Genomic DNA, 12,977 nt, shown 5'->3' with positions numbered 1-12,977 from the left:
GGGTGGGTATATTGTCAATATCATAGTTACCAGGACTGGTAGGCTTCCTGAAGGATATGGTTATGCATTTCTTGGGCTTTAGCTTTAGTCCATGTCTCTGACACAAGCTGTCAGCCCTTCCTGGAGAACATTAGTGTCTGTTGGAGTTTGTGACTGCAATAATCTGAAATTTATTCAGCTAAATGCCCTTGACATTGGCCTTGACTTCAGATAAGTGAATGCCAAAAAAGGAGCAGTTCCAGGTCTGATTCCTGAGGAAATCTGCTTGTGACTGACCTCTTTCTAGAGGTGGACTCCCCAGTTCTAATTTCCTGGATCCTGTCTGTGAGCCACTTAGCTATCCACTGTGTGACATAAAGGTTTATGCTTAACCTCTTGTTTGTCAAAAATCCCCAGTGTACAGACTTCTGACTTGTGCATTAGAGTTTTTTTTCTTAGAAATCCATTGTGTTGCTGGGTTATTGACACTGCCCAGTTGGCATCACCTTACCACCTTTGCTTAGAGGTGGCTGTATAAGATGAGCACAGTTACTTGAGTTTGTCACACTTGGTGTAGAAATAAGGAGCAAAACTGTTGCAAGTCAAAATGCTTTCTGAATATTTACATGTTATCAGTTTTCCAGTACCAAAAAAAAAAATCAGACTTTAATGTGACTGTGCACCTTGAATTTGTCTCTAGGAGAGTTAACGTTTGTAATTCTATTTACTCCGTCCATTCATAATGCTTTTGTTCTTTGTGTAGTGCCTGCCTAACAGTTCTGAAGATGCCATTTTTGAAGTACTCAAGTACAGTCAACGGGATATGGATGCTGTGGTAGAAAAACTAAGGCAAGAGGTGAGCTGATTTTAATGTTAATAACTACTATAAAATGTAACCACATTCTTTTGATCTGCCCACCTGGAAAGTTTTCCTTAAGTAAATAACACCTTCCTCTCTTAAAGAGCTTTCCTTTTTATTAAAGTTTCTCCTCTGCAAGCCATGTATTTTACTGGAAATTTATACTTTTTATTTATTTGATTTATTTATTTTATTTTACATTTGTTAACCGGGTTAGTCTGGCTGAGCTTTTGGCTCATTTTCAGCAGAGACCTGAGAAGAAAAGCTCCTCAAGACTAGAAAACAATTTATTAATTTTAGTAACATAGTAGTAACAATCAGCTATGGGATCTTACAAGCAGAGACCTGGAGAGAAAAACAGCTCCTCAGTTATACAGAGTATTAACAATTGGCAGACAAGTATGTGAGTTGTTACAAACAAGGTTTTAAACAATTAGCAGAAGAAAATGTGACTAGTTACAATATTATTTAAGCTGCTTAGAGCAAAATGAGTTAATAGTTAGGCAGATGCCTTTTTAAAGTGGGTAGGATCTAGTTGTATAGGTGTGTGGAAACGAAAGGATAGTAAGAATGGCTAGTAGGCGATGTAGGGGAGGTAGAGTATAGGAGACAGACTAGACAGGTAGGTTGTTTTGAGACTGTAAGAATTGAGAGTGGTTGGAGATAGAGGAAAGGAAGAGGTGGTAGAGGTACCTACTCCCACTTTTTTTTAGCTGCACTATTTGTCGTATAGATTATCAAGTTGTCCCTGCTTATAGGTTCAGAGGTAGGTACTAGGCTATTGGCCCAAGGGCCTAAGTAAGCCTAGCCAACAAGGTTCCCTGGCTTAAGCCCCCCAAGAAAGTTATTTTCCTGTGCCCCTGTCGAGCAGAGCTATAAGCTACTTAACATCGTTTTCTATTTACCTCAAGCTTACCTTCTAATCCCTTTCTCAATCTCTTCTTCTTTTACAGTTACCTCAAACCTTAATCTTAAAATCATGAGTGGTCCCTCCCCCCATCTGGGTTTGGACACCTCTTGAAATTCACCTTTCACCTGCAGGAACGTCACCCTAAGTTGAGAAAATGCACTCAAGTTCAGCAATGCATTTCTTATCCCAACTGAGATGCAGCTTTTAAGTTAAATTCTATTTTGTAATTGAGTTGAAGCTGGGAAGTGACATGCACACTAGATGGGACTCTATTGCTAGCCCCCCCCATCTCCCACTTTTCTTTTTCTCCCAAGTGAACAAAGTAGTTTGATAACATTTGTACCACACAAATGCTTACCCTAATAAACAAGGTAACACTATTTTCCATACACTACAATAAGGATGTGCTCTACAAACTAAGCAGGAATCTTAAACTACACTATCTCCTCCAGCTGGTATAGGCTATAGTGTGTTATCCTGGAATACTGGCACTGACCTGCAGCATTCTAGTTCTGATAGTTTTCTGCAGCTTCCCTTTGCTTGGTGACCAGGTTCTGCCTGCTCCACTCGGGCTCACTCCACTCATTCCCACCCAGTCCCCAGTGCATCTAAACTTATTTCACACTAACCACCCCCACCAAACAGCACCACATATTCCACACCCACACTAATCTCACCCTTTATCTACTTACTCATTCATCACTTACCTATCCCCACCTTCTACCTCTTTTTCTTCTTTCGGCTTTTCCCGGTGAGGGGTTGCCACAGCGGATCACCTGTCCGCTCAGGATTGGCACTGGAGTTTTTTTTACAGTGTTGAGTTGCCAGCCCGGCGCCCAACCTTCCACAGAAGGCACATACACACACACACTCTCACACCTACGGCCAATTTAGAGTGTCCAATCCACCTGCAGCATGTCTTTGGGATGTGGGAGGAAACCAGAGCACCAGAGGAAACCCACGCGACCACAGGGAGGACATGCAGACTCCACACAGAAGGCACCCCAGCCGAGGATCGAACCGGAGAACCTCTTGCTGTGAGGCGACAATGCTAACCACTGAACCACCGTGGCCGCCACCTTCTACCTCTCCTTATCCAGTTTAATCTGCTACTAATTACTTCACCTCACTACACTTCCCTTCTATAATAAATTCAACACCCCAACCCACTTAAGTCAACACTTGGCTCTTTCCAATACTAATTTTAATGGTAACTTCACAGTATTCCAAGCACCTAAAAATGTTATTGCTGTACACAAATGTTAAGTTGTCAATCTCGCCTTCATTCTTGCTGGATGGGTTCGGAGCCGTTCCTCGGCTCCGACTCGGCACTTGCTTTAGCTCGAGAACTCCTTTTACCAGCTCGAGGCAACCCTATATCCCATGATGCAAGGCGGAACTACCTCAGATCTCGTTTGCCGCTTAGCGAAAGAGGTCTCCTTTGCCAGCTGAGGTAAGTTTTTCTTTGTAAAATAAGAAAAAGAGTAGTTAGGGGTTTATTTTTCCCTTTTAGTGTCAGTTTAGTCTGTAGTTAGTTACAGCCCACCCTATTCCCTTGTTTTCAAACTTTTTATAATCTTTAGTCTAAAGTTTTTTAGTCAGGCCTACTTCCCCATTGGTTATTCCCTTCCTGTGTGTTTGTGTAAGGGATTAATTTGTGTGTTTGTTGGGATTGTTTGTGTTTCCATCCTCCTAGGATGTCAAAGGAAGGCAAGGTCTCAGGCTTCAAGAAGTGTGACCAGTGCTGTCAGAAAATGTCTCTGACAGACGGTCACACTTGTGTTTATTGCCTGGGGCCTTTGCACCTGCAGGACTCCTGTGCTTTATGTCATGCTTTTAGCCAGAGAGTCCTGCAGGAAAGGAGGAATAAACTCATCCTCCGAGGCTTACTTAAGCCAGAATGTTCTCCTCCTAAATTAGGGTCAGGAAAACCTTCTAAACCACCGAAGGCTCAGGCTACAGTGTCCAAGCCTCCTCCGGTGGCTCCGGCTCCGTCGGAGCCGACATCGGCTCCGGCTGGAGCCAATACATCTGCTGTTCAAGTAGTGGGTTCGGCGCCGACCGGCTCCGATACCCTGACTACTGTGGCCTTGTCGGCTCCGGCTGGAGCCGACACTTTATCCAGCATCGGAGCCGAGATATCCTCGGCTCCATCTGGGGTTCAAGGGACTTCGGCCCTGATGGCTTCGACCCGTAAAAGATCACGGTCCCCTTCTATACTGAGTATCCACTGCTCCGGGTCTCCTCTTTTGTCGGAGCGGAGCCATCGGAGCCGATCTTCGAGATCTTCCAGGCTGTCTGACCACGATTTAGAGAGGGTGGTAAGCAGGCTGTTGAAGTCTCAGGCACTGGCCCAAATGCTCCATAGCCCGTCTCAACAGACTTCGGCTATAGCCCCAATCCTTGAACTTCCTCCTCCGACTCCACACCGGAGTTCGGAGCCGGAGCTTCTCTGGACAGCGACTGTTTCGATGCCGGAGCCGATACATCCTTCGGCTCCGCCCTCGGCTCCGATCTCCTCCTTGAGACCTTCCTTGAGGGATCCGGTCGCCGGGTTTCCACTGTCGGCTCCGAGGGGCTAGTGGCATCGGACCCTTGTCCGACCCGCTCTCCTCTCGGGCTTCGGCTTTGGTAAGCTCGGCGCCGACATCGGCCTCGGAGCCTTCTCTCTTTGGAGCCGGCCATTCCTGTTTCTTCGGAGCGGGTGTGTTCCGGCCTCCCGGGGAGAGGAGCCTTTGAGGTGATGAGGAGTGTCCTGGCCTCTGAGCCTGGTCAACGGTCCATCCCTCTAGCTCCTCCCTCTTCAGTGCCTGCAGATGCCTCTTGCCAACCTCTTGCTCACAGGCCCAGGGATCCATTGCCCCAGGTTTCCCCACTGGGAATTTCCTCCTCTTCCGAGGTTTCTCCTGATCCTGCAGGGGAACCCCCTCGGAAGAGGACGTAAGAGGAAACACACAGACTCCCCTGAGTCTACTACATCTGATACCGACTTAGATGAGTCGGAGGGTTCCCACGGTCCCCTCTGAGGATGTCTCTTTTTCAGACATCCTTGAGCTCCTCAAACAGAGGGGGAATTGGCCCTCCATTGACCCCTCCGAGGATGAGTCTGTATACCTGGAGGCTTTGGATCCCGACCCTCCACCTCCTGGGTGTCTCCGCCTTCGACCCACTCATGCAGGTAGTGGCTTGTAGGCGGGCAGCTCCAGATTCTGTGGAACCTGTCCCCAGAAGACCATCCAAATTCATTACGGCCCCTTCGGACAAACAGTTCCTTTCCAAGGGTGTTCCGTGGATGCTATGGTGGCGGCTGCCACTAAGAAGGAATTGGCGGATCCTTCAGTACCTGTCCATCCTCCTAATAAGGACTCTAGGACCATGGACAGGTACGGAAAGCGGATGTTTTCTTCAGCGACCTTTGCTATGCTCGCTGAATTATCTTTGTCACTTCACCAGGCTTCAACGAGATGTTCTCAAGGAACTGGGAGAAGTAGTCCAGGATCCTTCTGCTGCTGGGGCTCAGGAAAAGATTGCCTCGCAGCTTGCTATCCTGAATTCCATATCTAACTCCTCCATGCGGCTCATATCCTATGCGGCCGATGGAGCGAGCAGGGCCGCAGGCACAGGAGTTGCTCTTAGACGCCAAGCCTGGATACGGCTTTGTAATTTTGCGGACCCTTTAAGGCGCCCTTCACTAATACCCCTTTGATGGTTCGGCTTTGTTCGACCTCAGGTGAAGGATACCTTGACCAGGTGTGAGCAGGACGGTAAAACTCTTTCTGCCGTTGGAGTCCAGTTTTCCACTCCTTCTAGACCATACCCCAAGGGTCAGAAGGGGGGGGAGATGTGGTTCCGTAAAGCCCAAGGAGCTACACCGGACACACGTGGTCAGTTTACCCCCAGAGGCAGAGGAGGTAACAATAATAGACGCCCTAGAGGCAGGGGGGGTCCTCAGAACCAGGGCAACAGGGAGTCTCTTCCTGAGAAGCCTTTTCAGCATCCCTGAGGTGTTGCCCGACTGTCCACCCTTGGAGGCAGTCGGGGGAAGGATTTCGCTGTACCCAGTAGCCTGGCAATCCCTATCTCAAGAGATGTGGGTACAGTCTATTATATCCAAGGGTTACAAAATCCCCTTCGAAAGGTTTCCCGTACCTCTTCAATCCCTTCCAGACATCTCACCCGGTCAAAGGATTTGGCAGAACAGGAGGTTTCAAAGCTCCTAGAAAAGAGCCGTCAGACTGTGCCAGCAGACCAGGTAGGATCCGGCGTCTACTCCAGATTCTTTTGGTCCCCAAAGGACGGGAGATTGGAGACCAATATTAGACCTGAGCAATCTGAACAGATTTGTCAAGAAGGCAAGATTCCGATGGTCACGCTTCAGTCCATTCTGCCCTTTCTGGGCAAGGACAACTGGATGTGCTCTATAGACCTTCAGGATGCGTACTATCACATAAAGATTCACAGACGCTCCAGAAGGTTTCTCCGCTTTCGGCTAGGGATCAGTCATTACCAATTCAGAGCCCTGCCCTTTGGCCTCACTTCAGCCCCCAGAGTGTTTACCAAATGCATGGCAGTGGTCACAGCTCATCTGAGACGTCGAGGATTCCAGGTGTTTCCCTATTTGGACGACTGGCTCCTCTCCGCCACCACCAAGTGTCAGCTTCTTCAGTCCAGAGACTACACGCTACAGCTTTGCAGGAGTTTGGGAATTTCAGTAAACTTCAAAAAATCTTCTCTGCTGCCTTGCCAATCTATCACCTTTATAGGCAGAATTAAACACCGTCAAAATGTTAGCCAGACTAACAGATCAAAGAATTCTGGACATCCAAAATTTGTTCGGCTTCTTTTGCAAAGCAACAAGATCAAAGCCAGATTTATACTGAAGGTTCTAGGTCTTATGGCTGCGCCATTGTTCTTCTACCACTGGCTCGCTTCGCATGCCTTCTGCAGTGGATGCTATTCACGCAGTGGTCGTACCACAGTCTCCCGATGAGGCACGAAATCTTGGTAACACAGTCGTGCCAAGCTCATCTGAACTGGTGGATATCTTCCCTCTTCTTCATCAGGGCCGACCCTTTATTCCCTCCTCCAGTTGCCACAGTCACTACGGATGCCTCTCTGATCGGGTGGGGGGCATTATCAGGGCAGGATGGTCCACTGGACGTGGCAACCCATAGAATACCATCTGCACATAAATGTCCTGGAGATGAGAGCAGTGCTTTTAACGTTGCAAGCCCTCAACGACTTTCTTCCCACGGGACTATTGCAGTACAGACGGACAACATGTCCGTAGTCTGGTACATCAACAAGCAGGGCGGGACCAGGTCCTATCCGTTATGTCGAGAAGCTCTCAGACTTTGGCAGTGGGCGATCTCTTCTCAGCGTTTCGGATAGCAACGCACATCCCCCGCAGGTCCAACCTATTAGCGGACAGGCTGAGCAGATCCATTCTGATGCCTCACGAGTGGTCTCTCAATCAATCTGTAGTGGATCAGATTTTTCTGAAGTGGGGCACTCCTTGTTGCGATCTTTTTGCTACTCCTCAAAACAACAAGTGCCCCGATTTCTTCACTCTCTTTTCCCTTCCAGGCCAACCTCTGAGAGACTCTCTAACCCAGGATTGGCCCGGGACTTCTACGCTTTTCCTTTTCCCTTGATGCCACAAGTCATTCAGAAAGCCACCGCGTTGAGAGCCAAGTTGATCCTCATTGCCCCATATTGGCCTCGACAAATTTGGTTTCCGTCTCTGCATAGTCACCTTCTGGTGCAGCCCTGGCATCTGGACCCAGTTCCGGATCTCTTGATCCACCAATCGGGTCAGCAGCACCGGGCCATTCATTCTCTCAACCTCACTGCTTGGTTGCTCCACTTTCTACCCTAGCCAGGCTACCGATGATTTTGGACTCAGTCAGAGACATTTTAGTCTCTTCCTTGAAGTCGTCCACTAGGACTGTTTATGCTAGCAAGTGGCGACGTTTTTCTATTTGGGCAATTCCAGAAATATTGACCCCTTTACTGCAGCTTCCTTTGCTTGGTGACCAGGTTCTGCCTGCTCCACTCGGGCTCACTCCACTCATCCCCCACCCAGTGCATTCTATTCATTCCCGACAAACACTATTCCATAAACACCTTTATATTACTCTTCATACACCTATCCCCCCTCTATTTTTCTTCCTTTGGAAAAGGGGATCTAGGAATTGAAAAAAGGTAGGTTGTTTGAGACTGTAAGAATTGAGAGTGGTTGGAGATAGAGGAAAGGAAGAGGTGGTAGAGGTACCTACTCCCACTTTTTTTTAGCTGCACTATTTGTCGTATAGATTATCAAGTTGTCCCTGCTTATAGGTTCAGAGGTAGGTACTAGGCTATTGGCCCAAGGGCCTAAGTAAGCCTAGCCAACAAGGTTCCCTGGCTTAAGCCCCCCAAGAAAGTTATTTTCCTGTGCCCCTGTCGAGCAGAGCTATAAGCTACTTAACATCGTTTTCTATTTACCTCAAGCTTACCTTCTAATCCCTTTCTCAATCTCTTCTTCTTTTACAGTTACCTCAAACCTTAATCTTAAAATCATGAGTGGTCCCTCCCCCCATCTGGGTTTGGACACCTCTTGAAATTCACCTTTCACCTGCAGGAACGTCACCCTAAGTTGAGAAAATGCACTCAAGTTCAGCAATGCATGTCTTATCCCAACTGAGATGCAGCTTTTAAGTTAAATTCTATTTTGTAATTGAGTTGAAGCTGGGAAGTGACATGCACACTAGATGGGACTCTATTGCTAGCCCCCCCCATCTCCCACTTTTCTTTTTCTCCCAAGTGAACAAAGTAGTTTGATAACATTTGTACCACACAAATGCTTACCCTAATAAACAAGATAACACTATTTTCCATACACTACAATAAGGATGTGCTCTACAAACTAAGCAGGAATCTTAAACTACACTATCTCCTCCAGCTGGTATAGGCTATAGTGTGTTATCCTGGAATACTGGCACTGACCTGCAGCATTCTAGTTCTGATAGTTTTCTGCAGCTTCCTTTGCTTGGTGACCAGGTTCTGCCTGCTCCACTCGGGCTCACTCCACTCATTCCCACCCAGTCCCCAGTGCATCTAAACTTATTTCACACTAACCACCCCCACCAAACAGCACCACATATTCCACACCCACACTAATCTCACCCTTTATCTACTTACTCATTCATCACTTACCTATCCCCACCTTCTACCTCTTTTCTTCTTTCGGCTTTTCCGGTGAGGGTTGCCACAGCCGGATCACCTGTCCGCTCAGGATTGGCACTGGAGTTTTTACAGTGTTGAGTTGCCAGCCCGCGCCCAACCTTCCACAGAAGGCACATACACACACACTCTCACACCCACGGCCAATTTAGAGTGTCCAATCACCTGCAGCATGTCTTTGGGATGTGGGAGGAAACCAGAGCACCAGAGGAAACCCACGCGACCACAGGAGGACATGCAGACTCCACACAGAAGGCACCCCAGCCGAGATCGAACAGAACCTCTTGCTGTGAGGCGACAATGCTAACCACTGAACCACCGTGGCGCCACCTTCTACCTCTCCTTATCCAGTTTAATCTGCTACTAATTACTTCACCTCACTACACTTCCCTTCTATAATAAATTCAACACCCCAACCCACTTAAGTCAACACTTGGCTCTTTCCAATACTAATTTTAATGGTAACTTCACAGTATTCCAAGCACCTAAAAATGTTATTGCTGTACACAAATGTTAAGTTGTCAATCTAGCCTTCATTCTTGCTGGATGGGTTCGAGCCGTTCCTCGGCTCCGACTCGGCACTGCTTTAGCCTTTCGAGAACTCCTTTTACCAGCTCGAGGCAACCCTATATCCCATGATGCAAGGCGGAACTACCCCAGATCTCGTTTGCCGCTTAGCGAAAGAGGTCTCCTTTGCCAGCTGAGGTAAGTTTTCTTTGTAAAATAAGAAAAAGTAGTTAGGGTTTATTTTTCCCTTTTAGTGTCAGTTTAGTCTGTAGTTAGTTACAGCCCACCCTATTCCCTTGTTTTCAAACTTTTATAATCTTTAGTCTAAAGTTTTTTAGTCAGGCCTACTTCCCATTAGTTATTCCCTTCCTGTGTGTTTGTGTAAGGGATTGATTTGAGTGTTTGTTGGGATTGTTAGTGTTTCCATCCTCCTAGGATGTCAAAGGAAGGCAAGGTCTCAGGCTTCAAAAGTGTGACCAGTGCTGTCAGAAAATGTCTCTGACAGGCGGTCACACTTGTGTTTATTGCCTGGGGCCTTTGCACCTACAGGACTCCTGTGCTTTATGTCATGCTTTTAGCCAGAGAGTCCTGCAGGAAAGGAGGAATAAACTCATCCTCCGAGGCTTACTTAAGCCAGAATGTTGTCCTCCTAAAATAGGGTCAGGAAAACCACCTAAACCACCGAAGGCTCAGGCTACAGTGTCCAAGCCTCCTCCGTGGCTCGGCTCCGTCGGGCCGACGCCGGCTCGGCTGGAGCCACATCTGCTGTTCAAGTAGTGGGTTCGGCGCCGACCGGCTCCGATACCCTGACTACTGTGGCCTTGTCGGCTCCGGCTGGAGCCGACACTTTATCCAGCATCGGGCGAGATATCCTCGGCTCCATCTGGGGTTCAAGGGACCGGCTCCGATGGCCCGACCCGTAAGAGATCCCGGTCCCCTTCTATACTGAGTATCCACTGCTCCGGGTCTCCTCTTTTGTCGGAGCGAGCCATCGGAGCCGATCTTGAGATCTTCCAGGCTGTCTGACCACGATTTAGAGAGGGTGGTAAGCAGGCTGTTGAAGTCTCAGGCACTGGCAAATGCTCCATAGCCCGTCTCAACAGACTTCGCTATAGCCCCAATCCTTGAACTTCCTCCTCCGACTCCACACCGCAGTTCGGGCGGAGCTTCTCTGGACAGCGACTGTTTGATGCGGAGCGATACATCGCCGGCTCCGTGCGTCCTCGGCTCCGATCTCCTCCTTGAGACCTTCCTTGAGGGATCCGGTCGTCGGGTTTCCACTGTCGGCTCCGAGGGGGCTAGTGGCATCGGACCCTTGTCGACCCGCTCTCCCTCTCGGGGCTTGCTTTGGTAAGCTCGGCGCCGACATCGACCTCGAGCCTTCTCTCTTTGGAGCCGGCCATTCCTGTTTCTTGAGCGGGTGTGTTCCGGCCTCCCGGGAGAGGAGCCTTTGAGGTGATGAGTGTCCTGGCCTCTGAGCCTGGTCAGCGGTCCATCCCTCTAGCTCCTCCCTCTTCAGTGCCTGCAGATGCCTCTTGCCAACCTCTTGCTCACAGGCCCAGGGATCCATTGCCCCAGGTTTCCCCACTGGGAATTTCCTCCTCTTCGAGGTTTCTCCTGATCCTGCAGGGGAACCCCTCGGAAGAGGGCGTAAGAGGAAACACACAGACTCCCTGAGTCTACTACATCTGATACCGACTTAGATGAGTCGGAGGTTCCCCACGGTCCCCTCTGAGGATGTCTCTCTTTTCAGACATCCTTGAGCTCCTCAAACAGAGGGGAATTGGCCCTCCATTGACCCCTCCGAGGATGAGTCTGTATACCTGGAGGCTTTGGATCCCGACCTCCACCTCCTGGGTGTCTCCGCCTTCGACCCACTCATGCAGGTAGTGGCTCGTAGTGGGCAGCTCCAGATTCTGTGGAACCTGTCCCAGAAGACCATACAAATTCATTACGGCCCCTTGGGACAAACAGTTCCTTTCCAAGGGTGTTCCGGTGGATGCTATGGTGGTGGCGGCTGCCACTAAGAAGGAATTGGCGGGATCCTTCAGTACCTGTCCATCCTCCCTAATAAGGACTCTAGGACCATGGACAGGTATGGAAAGCGGATGTTTTCTTCAGCGACCTTTGCTATAGATTAGCTGAATTATCTTTGTCACTTCACCAGGCTTCAACGAGATGTTCTCAAGGAACTGGGAGAAGTAGTCCAGGATCCTTCTGCTGCTGGGGCTCAGGAAAGATTGCCTCGCAGCTTGCTATCCTGAATTCCATATCTAACTCCTCCATGCTGGCTCATATCCTATGCGGCCGATGGAGCGAGCAGAACGCAGGCACAGGAGTTGCTCTTAGACGCCAAGCCTGGATGCGGCTTTGTAATTTTATGGACCCCTTTAAGGCGTCCTTCACTAATACCCCCTTTGATGGTTCGCTTTGTTCGGACCTCAGGTGAAGGATACCTTGACCAGGTGTGAGCAGGACGGTAAAACTCTTTCTGCCGTTGGAGTCAGTTTTCCACTCCTTCTAGACCATACCCCAAGGGTCAGAAGGGGAGATGTGGTTCCGTAAAGCCCAGGAGCTACACCGGACACACGTGGTCAGTTTACCCCCAGAGGCAGAGGGGTAACAATAATAGGCAGCAGCCCTAGAGGCAGGGGGTCCTCAGAACCAGGGCAACAGGAGTCTCTTCCTGAGAAGCCTTTTCAGCATCCCTGAGGTGTTGCCCGACTGTCCCACCCTTGGAGGCAGTCGGGGAAGGATTTCGCTGTACCCAGTAGCCTGGCAATCCCTATCTCAAGAGATGTGGGTACAGTCAATTATATCCAAGGTTACAAAATCCCCTTGAAGGTTTCCCATTACTCTTCAATCCCTTCCAGACATCTCACCCGGTCAAAGGGATTTGGCAGAACAGGAGGTTTCAAAGCTCCTAGAAAAAGAGCCGTCCAGACTGTGCCAGCAGACCAGGTAGGATCCGCGTCTACTCCAGATTCTTTTGGTCCCCAAAGGACGGAGATTGAGACCAATATTAGACCTGAGCAATCTGAACAGATTTGTCAAGAAGGCAAGATTCCGGATGGTCACGCTTCAGTCCATTCTGCCCTTTCTGGGCAAGGACAACTGGATGTGCTCTATAGACCTTCAGGATGCGTGCTATCACATAAAGATTCACAGGCGGCTCCAGAAGGTTTCTCCGCTTCGGCTAGGGATCAGTCATTACCAATTCAGAGCCTGCCCTTGGCCTCACTTCAGCCCCAGAGTGTTTACCAAATGCATGGCAGTGGTCACAGCTCATCTGAGACGTCGAGGATTCCAGGTGTTTCCCTATTTGGACGACTGGCTCCTCTCCGCCACCACCAAGTGTCAGCTTCTTCAGTCCAGAGACTACACGCTACAGCTTTGCAGGAGTTTGGGAATTTCAGTAAACTTCGAAAAATCTTCTCTGCTGCCTTGCCAATCTATCACCTTTATAGGCGCAGAATTAAACACCGTCAAAATGTTAGC

General features: G+C 49.0%; 1 protein-coding gene across 1 annotated transcript in view; it reads left to right on the top strand.

Annotated features, from left to right (window-relative positions):
- The window catches only part of TACC3 (transforming acidic coiled-coil containing protein 3), a 1,197,606-nt gene that overhangs the window by 700,905 nt on the left and 483,724 nt on the right, over positions 1-12,977 (top strand). Inside the window, exon 8 of the mRNA XM_044063460.1 lies at positions 743-835. Coding sequence (XP_043919395.1) covers positions 743-835 — 93 coding nt within the window. The remainder of the gene's footprint in view (positions 1-742; positions 836-12,977) is intronic.

The sequence above is a fragment of the Protopterus annectens genome, chromosome 2.part1 (genome assembly GCF_019279795.1).
Source record: "Protopterus annectens isolate FY-2018-M chromosome 2.part1, PAN1.0, whole genome shotgun sequence".
Lineage (NCBI taxonomy): Eukaryota > Metazoa > Chordata > Ceratodontiformes > Protopteridae > Protopterus > Protopterus annectens.
This window is presented reverse-complemented; position numbering and strand designations above follow the sequence as displayed.